Source organism: Artemia franciscana, chromosome 5, assembly GCF_032884065.1.
Source record: "Artemia franciscana chromosome 5, ASM3288406v1, whole genome shotgun sequence".
In the NCBI taxonomy this organism is placed as follows: domain Eukaryota; kingdom Metazoa; phylum Arthropoda; class Branchiopoda; order Anostraca; family Artemiidae; genus Artemia; species Artemia franciscana.
Window position 1 is genome coordinate 11,919,012 of NC_088867.1, and position 21,224 is coordinate 11,940,235.

The window sequence follows — 21,224 nt, forward strand, 5'->3', positions numbered from 1 at the left end:
TCCTAATTTGATGGACCGTGTTTGATAATTGCAAGTGGCAAAAAAGTTAGTTGTGTGAATGAACGTAGAATTTATACCCAGAATTATGCAAATAGGCCATTCAAAACAGATTTGTCATTTTTTGTGTAATTTTTATTCATTTCATCTTTAGCTACTGTCATTGTTTAGAGACAAGAAAACAGCTATTTATGAATGATATAGACAAATAAGGCAAAGTGCAATTGAGCTAATAGATGGTCAATTAACTATACAATCGCTGCATACAGAATTAATACAAATAGGAGTTTAAATACAACGCTGAATTAACCCAGGTCTAGACCTTTTAAGAATAATAATTACGTGATTGATATTCATTCACCCTTGTCCAACCGTCAAACTTCATTTTGACAGTTTTGTCGGTTTTTGGTCTCTAATGTCAGTTAGCAGAGGGTTTAAGAAAAATATATTAAGGACGTTTGGAGGGGGAAACGAATATTACAAAAGTCGTGATCTACCTTGTTTTTGTTTTTTTCACGCCAAAATGCTAGTATGCCAATGGTTAGAAAAAAACTGTTGTGTTGTTTTCGAGAAACAGAAACACATACGCAGCACTCCGAAGTAAGTGCTGGGACTCATCAGCACTCGTACCATGACCCATTTTTGCCTTTTTAAAAGAGAAGTATGATATTGAAATTAATTTAACAGTGTTAATTAAAATTGTAAGTTAAATTTAAAAGTAAATTCAAAAGCCCTAAAATTTTATTGTATAGAAAAAAAAATACCTGACATTTTTTTCAAACGCTTCGGAGATACAACTAACCATTGTATAGGGTGTATTCTGTTCTCGTTTATAAAAATAAAGATGAGAATTTAAAGGGAAAATAAATTAAGAAATAAATACAATTTAAATTGAAGTAAATATTAGAATATTCATATACATCTTAGATGGTTTTCTCAAGATACGAGTTTTAAAATGTCAACAACATTTTTTAGGCGCGATATCAGTAAAAAGTAACATTGAATCAGTAAAAAGTGACATTGACATTTTTACGCGGGCAAAGAAAAACATACAAATTTCCATAGTCATTCTTCTATATTTTCCTGTTTCAGCTACTTTTTGTCACACATTGCTTATGTGTTTCTGTCTGCCTTTCTCTGATTTCAGAATCAGTCCGATATACTTGTGTAAACCAGCATGAACTATTTACATATGCTGTAGTAATGACAATTAATATCACTAGTTAGATGGTATTATTGTTTTAAAGTAGCTATGCACTATTCGTACTTTCTTTTGCCTTACATGCAATTCAGCATTTTTCCATTTTGGATTGACGCAGCGGGTGAAAGATGGTGCAAAATGTATATTCACCTTATCGTAAACAAAGGAATTATTGACTTATGTAAGGCATTAACGGGCAATGTATTAAGGATGAATTTTGTTAAATTCTGTGCGACGTCGGTATAGAATAGAAAGAACCTATCCTCAATTGAACTCCTAGTTGTTAAATTCTATGTAACGGGCATGTATGTCTTGGGGGGAGAGGGCTTTTGACTTAACGCCTATCAAATCTAAAAAGGTCTGTCATAATTGATTCTCGTCATTAAGTTGTGTTTTTTCTATTTCATTTCGACTCTTTGCTTTCGTTGGCATTTATTTTGATTATTTTTTATCTTTTTTATCTTTTTTGCAGTCCTATGCCTGCTTTCACTTTGCTACTAACGTCGAGAACAAATGCCATACGCCAAAAGAAAACAGCCCCTTTGGGTGCCATGGTTTTTTTTTGTTTTTTTTTTCCAACCCTAGTGGTCTTCTGAATAGTTGTGGATTGGAGATTAGGGCCTTATTTGATAGTTTATTTTTTTGGATTGTCGCTTTTTTAAAGCCCATTTTGGTCAATGCCTAAAGAAAGTGTCATATTAGCGCGAAAATGAATCTAGTACAGTCGTTTTTTGTTTTTTTGTTTTATTTTGTTGTTTTTTTTTCTTTCACTTGCGCCAACAGGTATCGTGCAAGATGCAACGCAGCCATCTGGGATTGAGGATTATTATGTTATCTATTCTTATATTATTATTATATTATGCTTAACCGATGAAGCTAAGGGGTTTGGAAAAAAGGTTTTTGATAGCTATTCAAAGAATGATTAATTAAAGTACACAAAGAGTGCTTTAGTCTGCTTACTCTTGGTGTCATATCTGGTGAGGGTAAAAACATTTTTAGGGTGCCATCTACTTGAGCGATAGGGTTTTTATGCTGATATAACTAGAGAGAGAGAGAGAGAGAGAAAGGTTTATTTAAACAACAATCGTAGCTCAAATGGCTAATTTGATGTTGAAATACAAAACATGTTATTATGCACTATTATATATTGACGTAAAAAAAGGGAGGAAAGAGTTCTGGTAGCGGTTTGTCCGAGCACGCACAGGTACAAGTTTTAGCTTCTGTATCGTACGGCTGACTGTCAGGGCTTCTGGTGGTAAAATATCACGGTGAACAGAGTTAGACAGAAGCATTTTGCCAAACCTCAGGATAAGGTCACCCAAACGGAGTCTTAAACTTTGGAGTTCAACGGTTGCTAGGGCATCGTGGTAGGAAATGTTTCTATTACTCAGGATGATCCTGGTTGCCCGTTTTTGGACTGACTCCAGTTCCTGCATTAGATAGGCGGTTCTCAATACTGACGGGCCCCAGACGGGACAGGCGTATTCAAGTATGGGGCGTACGTAGCACAGGTAGGTCCGTAGAAGAATGTGAGCGTTGCACCCGAAGCGACGCATTTTTGAAAGGGTTTGCAGAGATGCGTTTGCTTTACGGGTCACACTATTAATATGGGTAGTAAAGGTGCAATCACGTGAGAAAATGACACCTAGTATTTTCACCTCACTCGCAACAGGGAAAAGACTTTCAGGGGGGACGAAGTCTCTCTTTAGCGGGTTCAGTCTAAGTGTTATTGACTTAACAGAGCTAATATTCATTTTCGTGTTCAAGCTCATACCTCTTAGTAGGTTGTGGGTTTCGAACTCTGAAATCCAAGACCTACAAAATGAGAGGCTATTTTCTTTGACTCAGAAGATGTAAAATACAAATTGAACGGTTTAATCCGAAAGACTGACAAATAGTACGTAAGAGTTCTCGAAGCACACGAGCCCCCTAAACATAAAAGACGTCTATTATATGATCTCATCCATAGCCCTCTATTATATAAATCTACCTCCAGGGAGGTAACAACCATTTTTTCCCTTCTTGGGCATTTCTTCCAATCACCTAGGCAAGTCAAGCCTCAATTTTTATTTTCTTGTAGCTCTTATTGAACGCTACAACCCCAAATACTCCGTAGTAACTAAAAGCTAACCCTCAGTTTCATAGGGTAGATAATTCATTTTACATGTATATTCATTGTCCGCTATTCAATAGCTTATCTCCATACTTACAAACATTATAAAAAGAAGATAACTTGTTCAGATTATTTCCTCCTTGTTATAAAGCTAAAATTGAAATTTAGTCTTTGAAGTAGATGGTTGGCATATCCTCATAGTTGAGGGTATGCCCGCTTATTTTTGAGAAAATGAAATCTAAAGGAAAAATCAGAAAATAAATAGAAAATTTTTTGAAACCAGGTTTTTTCAAAGGCAAGTGAACAGCGAGGTTAAAGCTTCAAACGAGCGAATTATTATCCTGAGAGAGAGGGAAGTTATTGCTAATCTTGTCCCCCCCCCCACTCGCGACTTTCATGTTGTTACTTGGGCCTTAGAAGAAACTTGCTATAATGAAAGAGAGGCCAATTGGTAAGCGGTTTACGATTTCCAGAAAATAGAAAACATGTTTGCAGCTCCAGCAACCCTTTGAACGTCACGAGTCGGATGGGTAACAGCCTCCACCCTCCGCTCCTCCTGTTTATGGTGATGTTTATCTGTTTTAAATTTTAACGCTGTTATTAATTGTTCTTGAAAAATAATGTGTTTTTAGTATTCAAGTCGTTCTTGGGAGGAAAATCCAAGACTTGAAAAACAAGTGAATTTTTAGATGAATCATTTTCCGGGGTTTTCTTTGGAGCTGTCTCTGTGGTAATTACGGGTAGCTATGGCTCCCCCTCTGTGTGCAGGCATTACTGTGACGATCTCTTTTGTATTAGAATCAAGAATTTGTACAGCAAAAGTCGTTCTCACCCCCCCACCCCCCTTCCTGAATGTCGTGTATCTTTTTGGATCTAATTCGTTTTTTTATTTTTCCAGGGAAGTGTACGAAAGACACTGAGTGACTTCAAAAGAACACATCATGAAACCTGGCATGAGCACAAAGAAAAATTTACTGAAGACCAACTTTTAATGCTAACAGACCTACTCGTGTCTCCGAGCTATTATGCCTAATTTGGACGTATTTACAGTGGTTAAGGGCTGCAGTGACACCTCTTAGACTAAAATTGACCTCTTTAGACCAGAAAATCTTTAGTTTAGTATTTTCACGTGCCTGGCTGTATTCAAAGTTTACCAGTTGTCATTAGGGCAATTTATCTTTTAATTCAGGTTAGTTAGCACAGCTTGATTTTTTTCCTTCCCCCCCCCTCCCCACCTAAAATAAGGGGCCCTAAATTTCCCTTTCATATTCTTGATCCAGAAATAACAAAATTTTGGTTATAAGTACTTCAGTTACTAAATCATCATAGTGAAATTTAAGAGTCTTAGAACGGTTTTCCATTTCAAGTAGGTGCTCGAGACGGCCCTAGCTTATTTCTATGTGTTTTTTTGTGGCATAATGTCTAACTTTCCATGACTTGCTCACAAAACGCATTAGGAATAGGTTTGATCTCTATGAATGCTTTCCCGTGTCTATCTTCCATATTGAGATTCTTGCGAACACCCTGTCCCTTAGGTCATCCTAGGGTAAAAATTGAAGTCTGTAATGATTGGTCCTCGACCTACAGAAGATTGGTATCCCGGAACCAGATATCCCAGATAATATACCTTGGTATATTGGAACCAGAACGTTATTATAAGTGGTAATTATCTTGCAAACCATGTTGGTGTTCAGAGTGTATCTCGAACTGCTCATCTGTGGGCTTTCTGGGGTTGCTCTTGAAGAGTCTTATCAATTGCAGGCTGATGTGCGAAACTGTTTTACTGTCTTGTCTCTTACCCCTGCTTTGTATAACATTGTCGAACCATTTTGGGTTGTTTTCGTAACAAGAATAACGATTTCTGTAATTATCACAGCCAAACTGTCCTCAATGAAAACAAAAAGACAAAACAAAACCGCAAGGAAATGGAAAACCGCAGAACCAAATCATAAGATCAAAAAATTTAACCCACTAAGAGAATAGGCAAGCCCAAATAAAAAAAGGAAAATTAATAAAAAATATCTTAAAAGTTAAAAACAACAAATCAACCATATAAAGGAATCATAATTTACAATTTAGGTACTCCAGTCTAATCCAAAATGTGCTCCAAGAAGGATGGACAAAACTCATTGTATATTTGCCTCTTTTTTTGTTTTATTATAAACTATATTCTGCCTTTATTCTATAGTATGTTCTTTATTATTTTTTGGGTTTTTAGCTTTTGGACTCGTGTTTTAAAGCCTGCATTGTTTTGATTTTCTGTTTTTATTATGATTTGTCTTTGCGAGTACTGAAGTATTTGTGGGAATTTCCGTGGATTAAATTGTTTTTTTTGTTTTTTTTTTCTTCTGATTTTGCTATATTTGTTTAGTTCGGCTTTTTCGGTGATATGTAGCCTAAAGCTTTGGTTCAAACACCGGTGCTTATGCCTTTATTTTTCTTTTTTTTCAAGCTGAGTTTTGAGTAAGGAAAACATGCCTTAGAATCCCCCCAAATATAACTATGAGACACTTTTCTAAACAAGTTTGACTTATCTGTGAAAAGAAATTTCATTACTAAGGGACATTTTTTGGTATGTTTCTTATGCTAAAAAACAAAATTATTCAATTACTTTTTAAATTATTATTAGAATTACTGGTGTTTCAGTCAGGAAAAAGCTTTAATTATCCTTACACAAAAATTGTGGGATCTAGGTGACACTTCTTAATTTCTTATTCTAGTATTAAAATTTGCACTCTGACATTCCTAAACAGATCGACAGAACTGAACAAATTATGGCGGGAAAACATGAACGTAAGGGAGAATTTCGACTATGTACTGTTTTCTAGCGTTTAAATTGTACGCAAGCAAAATCATTGTCGACCTGTGTTATGATTGTTATGATATTTCCTTAAAAACGAAGTCTATTTTATTAGGGAATATTAGTTTTAAACTATAACTCTACTTTATACAGATAGGCAATATCCGTAAATTGCTTTAGCGAGTAATTTTAGTTGCCGTTGTGCCTGCTCCATATTGGCTATGTAGACCCCCCACACTGATTCACTTAAGGTACGCAAGGCGCATAAGCTCCCTTACGTGAGTCAATTAAAAAGTTGAAAATTTTCCAACTGAAGATCCGTAACGTAGGCAATTTTGAAATTTTGAAAACGATTTGGATAATTTGAAACTAATATGGATGGTAAAAATAATTAAATGATAGAGTTTTGAAGGCAATGCTCATCTAGCATAGTCAACCTAGGCTACTACTAGCCTAGGCTGCTCCACTTGTTCAATTTTTCTCATATTCCTCAAGGAACACAGCCTTCTATCACTGCTGGAGTTTTCCCAAAAAAAAGTTTTTTTATAGTTGAAATTAAGGAGCAACATTTAAAATTAAAATGAACTGTATTAATTATGTATATTTAGGGGGGGGTTATCCCTTTTTCGTTCCTTGCTCTTTACGTTGAAGTCAGATTTCTTTGAAAATACTTCTCATTCAAATTCAACGACCTTTGTGTTTGAGCAATCTTTCTTAAAGTGTTTTGACAAAGTGTCATCATAGCAGAGGGTCCTCTGATACGCTGAAACTGATGATGTGGTCTTCATTGAGATCGCTTAACTTTTATGGGTATTTCCCTCCTTTTTTGAAAATCCGGTGAATTTTCACGGGCTCGTAGTTTTTGATGGGTAACATTAAACCCAATGATTTTTATGTATTTGATATCAGCATAAAAAGCTAATTCTCTTGGTGTATCAATTGTTGTAAAAAAAATAAGTTTTTTTTAGTTTCGGTTGTTTTTGAAAAACATATTATAGAAAATGTTTCTTCATCTTTTTTAGAGTCTAGTAGTGCATACAGAACCTTACTTTACGAAGCTCCAATGTAAAAGCAATTTAACTCATACTCCGTGGCGTAAGCCACGGTAAGTAATAAACTGGTAAAGTGAAACAGGCATTACGCTCACATAGGAATGTCGTTACACGGAATGTTTATTTCACGAATGATGCTGTTTTGTAGCAAAATTGCTTAATTTCCCAGTAAAAGTTCTGTCTTTTCAAGTCAGTAAATTTCTTGACGAAGTATCTAAAATTGCTTAATTTAGCAACAAAATGTCGTGACAAGCGAATTAGGTGCGTTAGAGCTAGCATCATAAAGTAGACAGACGGTCGACGTTTTACATTTTTGCGTTTGGTTTGTGTCTTTTATGTCGACTTGGAAGAGAACGACAATTGATGACAGTCTTGAACAATTTCTTCAAAATTTGACAATTTTATGTGCAAAAAAGGTCAAACAAATTGAATCACTTGCACATGAGCAGCAATGTAGCACTGTTTTTAAAATGGAGCATCCTAAGCATTTCAAAATCTTCTTGTACATTCTATATTATATCCTCTATGTAATACTACACTGTCCATCCGATCGCGAAGAAGCTCTAATAAGTTACTAAATACACCCCGTCAGAGGTTTTAGGTACCAAGTTCCCTTCCGCCCCCTGTCCCCAAGGCCGTCGTAATACTTATTACGCTAGATACCCATAAACACAAATACTTGACAGTTGCTTTCGTTCACATTGTTCAAACTTTCTGGTTATTAATTATCCAATAACGCCTGCTGGGTAAGTTAATAATCCTAACTTAATTTTTCAAATAGTTTAATATTTCAAAATTCTACCGTTATTTTATATGTGGGGAAAACTTCCGGGGGGATTGTGAGGGAGGAGAGTTTTTCGCAGGGGGAGGGGGGTTCATGTACTTTTAAATTTGGAAATACGGTGTTTATTGATACGTGGGTGGGGGATTCTCCGCGAGGGGGGGGCTTGAATTTCCTTTCTTTTAAGATCGCAGCAACGCACGACAAGTAAACTAGTCACAACAAAAATTGTGTTTCCGTAAAAAAAAGAAGGCTCACCAGTCTTATATTGTTGATAAATGTCTCTAACTCCCATCCAATCACTAATCTGAAACAAAAACATGACGTTATGCAGCAAAAACTGAAACCTAAAGGCAATGGAGTATTTTATCATTCATTTCGCCTTCCATTTTGATTTTGCCGCTTGAATTTCTATTTCGACAAAGAAACCAATGTACTTTTTTCTCGGACAGAAAAGTCAACAGACAGAGTCAAATAAAGCGACAAAATACCTTGTCAGGTCACCTGATATCCTAACTCAAACGCGGTCAGTACTTCTCTATGAAATTAGACTAAGAACGACGCGTCAAATTGTTATCACATATTGAAACTATGCTTTTTTCTGATATTTTTGTTTTTGTTTCCCGCTAATAACAATTATCAACTTTATGTTTGTTTCAGTTAAAAAAAAGAATTGTACCTTTTATTCTTACCGCTGATAGTGCAGAAATGAAACGCTTTCTCTGTAAAACGAAGGTACTGAATAACTGGGTTTTGAAGTTACCAGTGTTACATGGGAAATGGCTGGAGTCAAGCTTTTAGCACCTAGTAAATGATGCTTCTTTTCTGATATATGTAACTACATTTTTCTGTTTGCTTACTAATAATAACTATCAACTTTATACTTGAGTCATGTTAAAATGATGTAGTCTATATGCAAGGCCGTATCCAGACTTTTGTTCGTGGTGGAAGGTCTATTTTTGTTCTGATTGGGCGTGGGGGGGTTAAAAAAAAACTCATAAAAAGAAAACAAATTGTTCATCTGTATTTTTCTTACTTTTTTGCGATTCGGACTAAAACTTTGAGGGTGTTCTAACCGTGCACCCTCCCCCCCTGTATACGGCCATTCCTGTGTGTTCACCGCTCGATATGCAGAATAAAAAATAATCCTGTGTAATGAAGTTATCGACTTCTTGAAGTTACTTCATGAAATTATCGACATCTTGAAGTTACTAAGGTTACATGGGAAATTGTGGTAAATAATATTTTTAAAATTAGGAAACACCTAATACTCTTTATAAGTCATAAATCGTTAGAACAGGTCCGGTGACCACTCATGAGGCATGGTTATTAACCAACGAGGCTGACATAATTTTTTTTAATTTTATGCAAAATTACTTAACATCATCTTCGATATACACTCCTTCTCTATCCCTATAACGCTCCATTCGTGCTATCGTATAGCAAATATAACATGAAGCTTCTTTTTTTATAGGGATTGGGTTGGCTTCAGAGGGCGGTATTTCTATAGAAGTTTACCGTCATCTTTGCCTATGGCAGTGGTTACCAACCGATACTGGGCCATGCCCCCGTCGTGATATTTAAATTGTTGTTATTCAAAATTTTACCTTTGTACAACTAAAGGAAAGGAAGCTTAAAAGGGCATTAATTTGATATCTGTTTTTGAATTATGTGAATACAAGACATTTTATATAGCGTACAACGTCATGGTAATCCTGTCACCTATCGTTTTTGCACTTTAAATGCATTTGAATGTGACGGCATTCACATGATTTTTTTTTTTTTTTTCAAATTAAGGCTCTAAGGTATAGTCAGCCGAAGGGTGCAGGTCTTGTCCATGACTCGCAAAATTGTTTTAATATCTCACTGATGGGGCGTGCGCCCCATGTTTGGAATCGTGGGCCTGTAGTGATCCTGTCGGCTTTTCTATTCCAAATATTTGATTTCCAATCTGTGATTTTTTATTATTATTACTTTATTCTTTGCGGTCGAAGGAAAGATTTCTCGATTTGTTTTTGTGTTGTCTTGAAGGAGGGATAGTTATTTTTATTTTTGTGGATTTTTTAGCCTTAGATGTGAAAACATATGAGATTCTTTCTCCCTTGTTATTACTCTTCATACTTAAAGACTAGTACATTTCCCTTTTTTCCGTATGAAGGAACGACTTCCCCTTTCGTTGCATATTGTCTTTGAGAATGGTTTGTTATTTTATTATTTTTTTAAATATGACATATGGCTGTCTTTGGATTGTTGTGAAGAACACCGAAGAGTTCCTTTTTTTTCAATAGAATGGAAAGTTATTTTTTAATTTATGCATTTTTTTTTTATCTGAGGTGTAGAAATATATGGGATTTTTCTTCCTTGTTGTTTCCTCCATAAATATTGAATAGTGCATCTGTGTGACAGAAAGACTTGTTGTTTTATTTCATATTGTCTTGTTCTGTGTGACAGAAAGACTTGTTGTTTTATTTCATATTGTCTCTGAGAATATGTCGTTGTTTTATTTCCAAAAATATATGGCATTTTGCTTTCTTTGGGTTATTTTGAGGTGTTGGATGTTGACACTCAATCGTTCCGGGTTTATTTAACTGTAAATGAGATAAACAAACCTTAAATCCATAGCTTCGTGCCAAAAGCCACGTTGAGGCCCATAAACATATACAATTCTTTGCTAACATGCAGTACAGCTCCCACTTTACTCTCCAAAAGAACCTCACGCTTCCTTAATAAATGAAAACCATTAACCTTGGCATAGGGTTCCTTCCTTCTTCCCTAGATATACAGCCACACCACGTGAAGAGGGCTGTTTTGTTTCGTTTTTTGTTTTGGCTGAAGGGAAGATTTCTCATTTTGTTTTGTATAGTCTCTGAGAATTGATGGCTATTTTTTCTTGTCGCAGAATATAAGAATATATGAAATTTTTGCCTTCTTATTATTCATCTCTTAGTTTATAGAGTAGGACGCCTAGATTGTCTGTTCCTTCTTTTTTTGCACAAGTACTCTTTTGAAGCCGCAATCTCCTCTCAATATGGTCTTATTTTTGCTTATTTCCCTCTGAAACCAGACAGAGTAAGCAGACCTTGTTTTGTCTTCAATTACCTTTCATAAAAAATGTTTCAGCTATAAAAAAAAAGAAAGAAAATTTGGTGTTCTGGCTTAATTTCCCTTCGAAACCACAACCTCTTCCTCTGTAAAGAAAAGGAAAGATAACTTTCATCGTAGCTAAGATCCTGGCGTTTATGAGGTCCGTTGCTGTTGAGGCAACGGCTATTTAGATATAAATTTGAATCCCATAGACCAGAGGATAAAAGAGGATGCTGACTTTGTTGAAGCTGCCTGAAAAAGATGGGAGATAATAGAATCCCTATTCCCCCTTATAATCCGTATTTTGAGAATCCAGATAGCTCAAATATCAGCCTCTTCCAAGACAACCTGTTCTACCGTTTTCAGTGTTTTATATTTTTCTGTGTTGTTTTTCGTTTCTGGCGATTATGTTCTGGATGCGTTGTGATTTTTTTTTTCGGCTCATATTTTGGCGGAGAATTTTATTTCAAACATGTCTTATGTCACGGAAAAGAACTGGCCAAAACATCGCGTAATTGAGGAATTGATGCCCGAAAATCTATAGCTACAGGTGAGTTTAAACACCTTCTAATTATGTCCAAGAATCAGGCTGGCATAAGAAATATATTTTTCAGGCATAGTAAATTTTCGGTGAATTCCATCTTCTAGGTCACACTGAAAACATAGGCATTATTTATCAGTAGCTTCAATGACAATTTTGTTCCCTTTATTTTCACGCAAATTTTTTAGTTCACCTAGATTTTCAGACATTTTCCGTGACTGTTGCTGTTGTTCAGAAAAATTTCCTAATTCCCAGATTAAGTTGGAAGAACTCTTGTGTTAACCCCTTTGGTTTATGCTTTTCTTCCACATATCTACAGAAAATTATGTTGAAATAGACACTCCTGTCAACAGATGAAGTTCATTATAATTTTTGTTGTTTTGCCATGTTGAATATGAGTTCAGGCAGCAAAATTCAGGTAGATTTTGTTGTGGGAGTGAACAAACACATCAGAATATTAACCAAGGAGGCGACGAATTGTCCTGAATATAAAAAAAAATCGTAACGCACTGGGAGCAAATAAATAAAATTAAATAAATCTTTTTTGTTTTGCCATGTTGAAAATGAGTTCAGACAGCAAAATTCTGGTAGATCTGGAAGTCCATCAGAATATTAACCAAGGAGGCGACGAATCGTTCCGAATATAAAAAAATCGTAACGCACTGGCAGCAAATAAATAAAAGTAAAGTTAAATAAATCTTTGTTGTTTTGCCATGTTGAAAATGAGTTCAGGCAGCAACATTCTGGTAGATTTTATTGTGGGAGTGAACAAGTCCATCAGAATATTAACAAAGGAGGCGACGAATCGTTCCGAATATAAAAAAATCGTAACGCACTGGGAGCAAATAAATAAAAATAAAATTAAATAAATCTTTTTTGTTTTGCCATGTTGAAAATGAGTTCAGGCAGCAAAATTCTGGTAATCGTAAAATCGTAACGCACTGGGAGCTGGACCAAGAGACACTTTCTCGGCGCAAAAAAATTCGAGGCTATGCATAATCTGAATTTCTGATGGAAGTGTGTACATGACTTTCTTTGCTGTTGTTTTTTAGACCAAGCATATATTTATCCCCCCTCCCCCCAAAAAAAGTCTCTCCGACTAAACGTAAAACTAAAAACGTAACAAAAATGCATATAAAAAAAAACTTATGATGCATTTTTCAAAGATTTTTGGGTAACACGAAAGAATCTTGAAGCAGGGACACCCATTGGGAAAGGCGATTTCCCTCTCCTCTAGATTTTGAAAAATGCTTTATCTCTGGTATTTTCATTAAACAAACAAAGAAGTTCCCCTCTCTCTAGATTTTGAAAAATACCCTTTATATGTCTTCCTAAAGATTATCCTTTTCGGCCAACCGTCTCGGTCTAAACGAAAAACAGGGGTGGGAGGCTGTCGTAAGGAAATATTTAAGGAAAATGGGAACTTCCTAGAAGGGTGTAAAGAGGAAGGGTTTGAGTGAATTGTGACTGAGGAGGAGTGTGCATAACTGTGGCACAATGGCATCACCTACTCCACAGAAGACAAATCCCGATTTCATACTAATAAACAAATTGTTTTGGCTACTATTAAAATGCTGAGCGTATAAAGCATGATGTGAGGCGTGTGACTATCAACCATTAGGAGATAAGTAGAATGTATAGATTTTATAAGTAGACTTTAAACCTAAAAGGGAATTATTCTAGAAAATATAATAACAGAACTAGTTTTCTGGTCCTTGACCAAACTTCATTGATTGAATTCATCTTTTTTTTAATTTTAATTCGTTTTACTACTGATAACTCACTACAGCACTAAGCCACCTGAGGCCAACACTGCTGTGCACGCTCCTCCTTTTCCCCAGTCTATTCAAGGCCTTGCTCTTTATCCCCTCTCAAAATTCTAATTCTCTTTAAATCCGTCCTTATATTCTCTTTCCGTCCATTCAAGTGGCAGGGGGAGAAGGATAGTCTGTCTTTCGCTTTGTCCTAGATCGATGACCGAAAGCATAATCTTTGGTAATAGGCAAGAACATAATTTGCGCTTAACTGAACAAGAATAAATTTTAAATGTTTTCACTTTTATAAGTTTAGTAAATTAAATACTATTAACATTTTAAGGAATAAATATCAGCATATGTATATTAAACCGACACCCTATGCATATGCCTTTGGAAGGCATAGGGGTTTTGAGTCCTACTCATCTTAATTTCTGCTCGTTTTGAGTTTAACTCAGTTATTTATTGCAATTTCTGTTCGTTTTGGGTTTCATCTATTTATCGATGCTGACATGTGGTAGTTTTATGCTTGGTAGATTTTTTTTTTGCTCATCTTTGGTTTAATACAGTTCTTCACTTTTTTGAAACACTTATTTTATGGAAAAAGCTCTTTAATTAATTTCTGTTCATTTTATATTGACATGGTCTTTGAAGGGAAAATGAAAATAATACTTCAAATCTTTTGGTTTTTCTTTAAGAATTTATAGTTTGGCCTGCTATTTGTCGGCAGAATTTATAGTTTGGCCTGCCATATAGTTTGGCCTGCCATCCTGCCTGCCTGGAGAAAAAATTTTAACAACATGCAGCCTTTTCAAAATCTGGACACAAGAGTGTTTAGTTTAGTTTTATACCTCCTCTGGTTAACCTGAAATAGAAAACTTGATACTATTCGCAAAAAATCTATATATGCTCTTTGACAGCTTGGGTTTATTTACACTCTTTTGATTTGGTTAAATTTTAAGAGCAGAAGTAGTAATTGAAGTAGCCTCGAAAGTTTGAACATCATAAACTCAGTCGTTCTTTGGATACTGCTGAAATACCTTATTGGCAATCAGCATTAACACAATTCATTTTCATTTTTATCTTAAGGCAACATTTAGTTTTTAAACATAATAGACAAATTGCATAACTATGGGGGGTTGGCCTACGCAGTAGCCCTAGAGATTCAATTACAAAACCATTCAGCTATGATAAACAAAATAGCTATCTTAAATTTCGATTGGAAGCCTTTGGAAAATTATGAGCTAAAGAGGAGGGCTGTTTGCCCTCCAGTCCTTTCGGCTTTTAAAAAGCGTATTAGAGCTTTGAATTTCCTACCAAATTAGCTCCTTTAAATATCAATGGTATTACTTGCTATGATAGAGCAGCGCTGCCTATGATATTGCTTATATGACCTTTTGATACTTGCATGTGTATAGTTTTTACTTTTAATTGAAACTCCCCCTAAGCGTTTCAACTTAATGTCCTAAAGTGTCAATAGTCATAGTAACCGTAGAAGTAGTATCAAAAGTATCCACATTGTGTCTTCTGGCTAGTTCAAAATCAGTCACAACTTACCCTGAAAGGTCTATCTTAATAATGTAAGCCGTTATTGTGATATTGCTTTGTCACCCTATTGAAAACCTACATGACCATAGTTCATTTTGATTTAGTTCACCATCCGCCTAAATATTCCTTGAAAGCTTCACCTTAATACCTTTGGCTTTTACAGTGGCAATAGTTGTAGTAGCATTACTGCCATTAGTATGCACATAGCACCTTTTTTCAACATCTCCTTCAATAAACGATGAAATTTTTAACTTAACACCATAAACCAGTCCTGAAGCATTACTGATACGTCCTCTTGACAACCTACGTGGGCATAGTGTGTTTCAATCTATTTCAATACAGTTAAAATATTGCCCAAAATTTTCACTTGAATACCCTTAGATTTATTAGTAGCATAATTGGAGCAATAGTAATAGTAGTAGTGGAACTATTAAATGTTGCAGAAGGAGTAGTATTAGTAGTAGTGTGCACATCTTGCTTTTTGTCAATTGATCAACCCCTTTAAGTATTATCTAAGAGTTCCAACTTAATACACAAGCCAATTCTTAAGACACGCTATTTTGACAATCTAAATGCACATAGTCTCTTTAGTTAGTTTGAATTTACCATCAATATTATCTCAAACTTTACCTTCATGGACTTAGTCTTAATAGTACTATTATCACAGTAGTTTCGGTGGTAGTAAAAGTAGTTACAGTGTTAGTGTTGTATTAGCAGTAGTATTAATAGCGGTAGTAGCATGTGCATATTGCCTTTTGGTCAGTTCAAATTCGCTTTCATGATGCCCCGGAATTTTCACTTTGACACGTTAAACCTTCCAAAAATATTGTTTTATGTGCGCTTTCGACACCCTTCTGACGGCCTTTTCACCTTAGTACTCTAAGCTTTACAAGTTGATGCAATTGGAGTAGTAGTTTAGTAGCATTAGTAGCACAAGGAAAAGTAGCAGTGGTATTAGTGTTGGTAGTAACAAGCATATATTACCTTTTTGTCAATTGGTTTTCCCCTTAAAGTATTCTTCGAAAGATTCAACTTAATACCCAAATCAATTCTTGATGTACGCCCTTTGACATTCTGGATGTACATAGTGTGTTTTGATTTTGTTCAAATTCTCCTTCAATATTCTGTCAAATTTTCACCTTCATACATGTAGCCTTAATTGTACTAGTATCATAGTAGTAGTGGTAGTTGTTGGAACAGTAGTAGTGGTAGTAGTGTATAATCATTAGGAGTAACAATGGTAGCAGCAGACATTTTGCCTTTTGGTCAACTGAACATCCCACTCACGATACCCCTGAAGTTTCCTCTTGGTATAATAAGCCGTTCCAAAAATATTGCTGACACGCCCGTATCAGCATACGGGCTGATATATTTTTTTTTTCAAATCCCTCAGCCTTAATAGTACTCGCTACGGAAGTATTAGTTTTAGAGTGTTGAGTATTGATTTTAGAGCAGTAGAAGCAGCAGTAGTTGTAGTAGTAACAGCGTGCAAGCATTGCCTTTTTGGTCAATTGATCACCCCCCTTATCATTTCCTGAAAATTCCAAATTAATATGCTCGGTCATTTCTGAGGGACACCATTTTGACAATCCATATACACATAACATGTTATGATGAAGTTCAAAACTCTCCTCTACAATCCCTGGAAGACTCGTCTTAATGCCCTTTGTATTTTGGTAAAGTACAAGTCAAACATGCATAATTCTTTTCAATAACATATACTATATGTAAACAATAAACAAATTTCATAGCTTGCAGCCCTGAGGGCTCAGGGGGGGGGTTGACATCTCCAAACACATAATTACTGGGCTTTTCAACAATGCTGAAAAAAATTGACGTCTCAACTTTGTTTGGATGTTTGTTACGGAAAATGATAAAAGTGGGGGGGGGGGTCTTTCAAATCACTTTGACTCTTTGAAAGGGCACTATAAGTTCTAATTTAAAATAAAATAAGATCCATCTGAATTTAATACGACCACCCATTCCATAAGAGCGTTACATGCCTCCGGGGCATAACTTAAAGCCCTTGCTTCAGGGTTCTGATGGACCGTTCCAACGTTGGAGGCATTTTTATATGTTCTTTGGACTATTTTGAACAAAATTGCCATCGTACAATTTCAATCAGACACATTTGGTGAAAAGAGGGGTAGGGACGGATGGCTAGTTGACATCCATCACTATTATCTCTTAAAAGGGAACTAGAACTTCCAATTTCATCCAAATGAGCCACCTCTAAAGTTTATACAACCATCCTTTCCATAAGAACATTAAATTAAACCTTGGTGGTTTTTATCAGCCTCAAAAGCCTTGTTATATGATCTTTGGAGTATTTTGAATAAAAGGCCTGTCTTAAAATATCTATTGGATGCATCTCGGGAAAACACGACGTACTTGTGTGTATGTGTGTGGGGGGGGAGGTGGGGTAGCTACGTTCTGATTACTTTGAATCTTAAAAAGGGCACTAGAACTTCTGATTACTAATCCAATGAGTCCTGTCCAAAGGATATACGACCACTCTGAATCTTATATGCCCCCAGGGCATCAATTACAATCCTTGCCCTGAGAGCTGTAGGGGCAGGGGTCTTCATCAGAGACATAACTTACGAACCGTTCAACTACGATGAACAAAATTGTTATCTCCAAATTTTGATTGGAGGTGTTAAGGGAAATAATGAGTGTGAGGGGGGGGGTCTGGTTTCTCTCAAATCACTTTTGACTCTTAAAAAGGGATCTATAACTTCCCATTTCAGATTAAATGAGCCCCATCTGAAGTTTATACAACCACCCATTCCATAAAATCTTATATGCCCCCATGGCACTGGGGGGGGGGGGTGTTAACCCTAGAGACATTGTTATTGTTCTATCGACTATTTTGAGCAAAATCGCTATCTCACAGTTTTAATCACACTCGCTTCTTGAAGAGAGCTAGTTGTGGGGGGGGGGATTGCTGCCCTCCATCACTTTTGACTCTTAAAGGGAACTGGAACTTGTAACTTTCAACCAAATGAGCCTTCTCTAAAGTTTATACAGCCATCCCATCCATAAAAGCCTTAAATGCCCGCAGGGTATAACTTACGACTCTTGCCTCAGGCTCTGGGGGCTTGTTTCAACCCTAAAAGCCTTGTTGTATGATATTTAGAGTATTTTGAATAAAATGGCTACCTCGAAATTTCTATTAGATGCGCTTCGAGACAATACGACGTGTGTGTGTGGGGAGGGGGTAGCTGCCCTCCAATCACTTTGTCTCTTAAAAAGGGCACTAGAGCTTCTGACTAACAATCCAATGAGCCCCCTCCGAACTATATATGACAACGCTTTCTATAAGAAGCTTATATGCCCGTACGGCATAACTTACAACTCTTGCCTTGAGGGCTGGGGAAGGGGGCTGTCGTCCTTAAAGAGAAAATTTCCGAAACTTTCAACTACGTTGAACAAAATGGTTATCTCAAAAATTTTGATTGGAAGTGTTTTTGGAAATGATGGGGCGTGGGGGGGGGGAATTTGCCCTCCGATCACTTTCAAATGATAACAAAGACACTAGTCCTCTCAGTTTAAAATCAGATGGGCCCCTTTTAAAGTTTCTACGATAACGCTTTCTATAAAAGAAACTTTATATGCCCCAAGGGCAAAACTTACAACCCTTGTCCTGAGGGCTGTGGGGGTTGTCATCTTCAAAGACATAATTTCCAGACTTTTCATCTACATTGAACAAGATGTCTATATAAAAATGTTGATCAGAAGTGTTTGGAGAAATGATGTTTGTGGGGAGGGCATACGCCCTCGGATTACTTTTGACTATCAAAAAGGACACTAGCCCTCTCAATTTCGAATTGAATGAGCTCTTTTTGAAGTTTCTACAACAACGCTTTCTATATGAACCTTATATGCCCGCAGGGCATAACTCACGACCTTCGCTCTGAGGGCTGTGGGGGAATTGTCATCCTCAAAGGCATAACTTTCGGACCTTTCAACTACGTTGAACAAAATGGCTATCTGAAAAGTTTGATTGGATATGTTTGGAGAAAGGGTGGTCGTGAAAGGGGGGCTAGTTGCCCTCCAATCATTTTCGACTATTAGAAAGGGCACCAGTGCTTCATGTTCCAATCGAATGAGCCCTTTTTGAAGTTTCTACGACAAGGCTTTGCGTAAGAACCTAATATACCACAGAACATAATTTAAAACCTTCCCCTGAGAGTCGAGAAGGAGTTTTTATCCTCAAAGACATAATTTCCGGACTTTTCAACTACTTTGAACAAAATGGCTATCTCGAAATTTTGATTGGATGTGTTTGGGGAAAGGGTAAGCGTGGAAGGGGGGTTAATTGCCCTCCTATCACTTTCGACTATTAAAAAGAGCACTTGCAGTTTCAGTTTTCTATCAAATGAGTTCTTTTTGAAGTTTTTACGACAACTCCTTCGATACGAAGCGCCCTGATCTAAGGCCAGAAAGAAAAAATAATAATAATATAATATGCCAACATCGTTCTTTACTTAGACCGTGCTATTTCGCTACCTATTATTTATTCCAAATCTAAGTGACTTGGTTTTCTTAACACTAATATTCAAACATGTTCTTGCATTTCGAACGTCAAAACTTCCAAAAATCATTTAGTTTATCTAGGACACTCAAACAATCTGCATGATATAAGTCTTCATCTTTCCATTTGATTCCATGCTCTCCCATAGCCTTAACAGTCTTTCCCAAGGTAAGGTCCATCATAATAATCTACAAGGTAAAGTCAGTATCAAGGTAAGACACAGCCCTACTTAATTCCTGATTCAAAACAAGCAAGCCACTAACCTCACTTCTTACCTTAGCTCCAGAGATATTATTTTCATACATTTGATAAAGAAGAATGTGCATTATATATTAATCCGTATAATGTGTATTGTTGCAGTAAGTACTAAATCAGCAGTGCAATGCATAGTATTAAATTAAAGAAGACGATATAGGTGTAGGGTAGGCTGTTGGGATTTTGTTTGCATCATATCGCCTGCATTGCCTTCAAAAACATAAACTTGCTACATTTCTAGAAGCTATAGGAGGTTGACCTTATCACTATTGTTGTTATAGGCAGACTCATTAAACTGGATCAACGCTCCAACCACAAAGGCCTATTGCCTCCATAGGAGACAAATATGAACAAAGGGAATTTAATTGGAGGAGAAATACAAATTCTAGGAAAAACGGAAGAGTCACTGACCATACAGCAAATGAATAAATTGTAAGGAAAACTACGTAATTTTAGAGTTCTACTAGCCCAGAATCCCTCTCCCTCCTTCTTCCTCTTTGATATGTACCTGATAGGATATGAATGCATTAAATTTCATACTTACAAAGGAATTGTATGACTTTCTGATCGGGAAAGTTTTACGTAATTTGTTGGTTTGATTTGTAGAATCGGCATTTACATAGAATGAAATAATTTCCAACATGGAGACATTTTTGAAATGGAAATCTTAGAAATATTTCCAGGAATATTTAAAACCTTAATCTGCGAGGCAAGTATCGTAGCGCTGTATCATTTTTCAATATTTTCAGCTGTAATTTGTGATTTAGTAAATTATATGCCAAAAGAAAATCCTTTAATAACATTTTAAATAGTGTCGAAAAATCTATGTCGTGTAACATAACACTTTTTAGCTACCATAGGTGAAGTAACCCTCCCTATCTTACTAAAGAATTTTACAACAATGGATGCACAATAGCGGCGAGACTAAAATGGGGAAGTTCAGTGAGGACCAAATGGGGCGTTCACCAAAATGGGGAATATTTACTCTTATGTGGTTCAGTATTCTCAACATCAACAACAAAAATAACACCAAATACAGAGGCTCATATTTTCACACCCTCGATAGCAAAGAATGAAATTTTGCTTTATTTCTTTCAGTTGAGTAAATTTTGGATTGATGATGTTGCGTTAAAAAGAAATGATAACGTTGAAAAACACATGTTCGAATCCATATTATACGCACCTTCTATAAATGAGATCATTTTGATGAGAACAATTTTGTTCCCACATCCGGAGGGAGAATCGTTGCCCAGAAGTCACCAACCGAGGCCTAGATGAACTTGGAGATCTTCGTGGCAAAAATGGAAAGTATGCCATTTTTTGGTCGTTTTTTGGCATCGGCCAGTTAATGGTGCTGAATCGAACCAAGGAGAGTTTTTTTTATAGATATGATTTACCTATGTTTTCCATGCACACAATCTCTGCATATTCAAGTTTACTGTTTTATATTCAAGGGCAATGCGAAAAATCAGCTTTATTTTTTAGGTATCTGTACTTTTAGGTAGCTGTTTTGAAAATTAGCAAGTATCTGCACTTTATTGAGGAATAATGCTTAGCGTAT

At 36.1% G+C, this 21,224-nt stretch overlaps 1 protein-coding gene across 1 annotated transcript in view; it reads left to right on the plus strand.

Moving 5' to 3' along the window:
• LOC136026981 (proteasome activator complex subunit 4A-like) overlaps window positions 1-5,645 on the plus strand; it is a 59,816-nt gene extending 54,171 nt beyond the window's left edge. Inside the window, exon 11 of the mRNA XM_065703852.1 lies at window positions 4,210-5,645. Coding sequence (XP_065559924.1) covers window positions 4,210-4,344 — 135 coding nt within the window. The 3' untranslated portion in view covers window positions 4,345-5,645. The remainder of the gene's footprint in view (window positions 1-4,209) is intronic.
• Window positions 5,646-21,224: the final 15,579 nt, after the last annotated feature.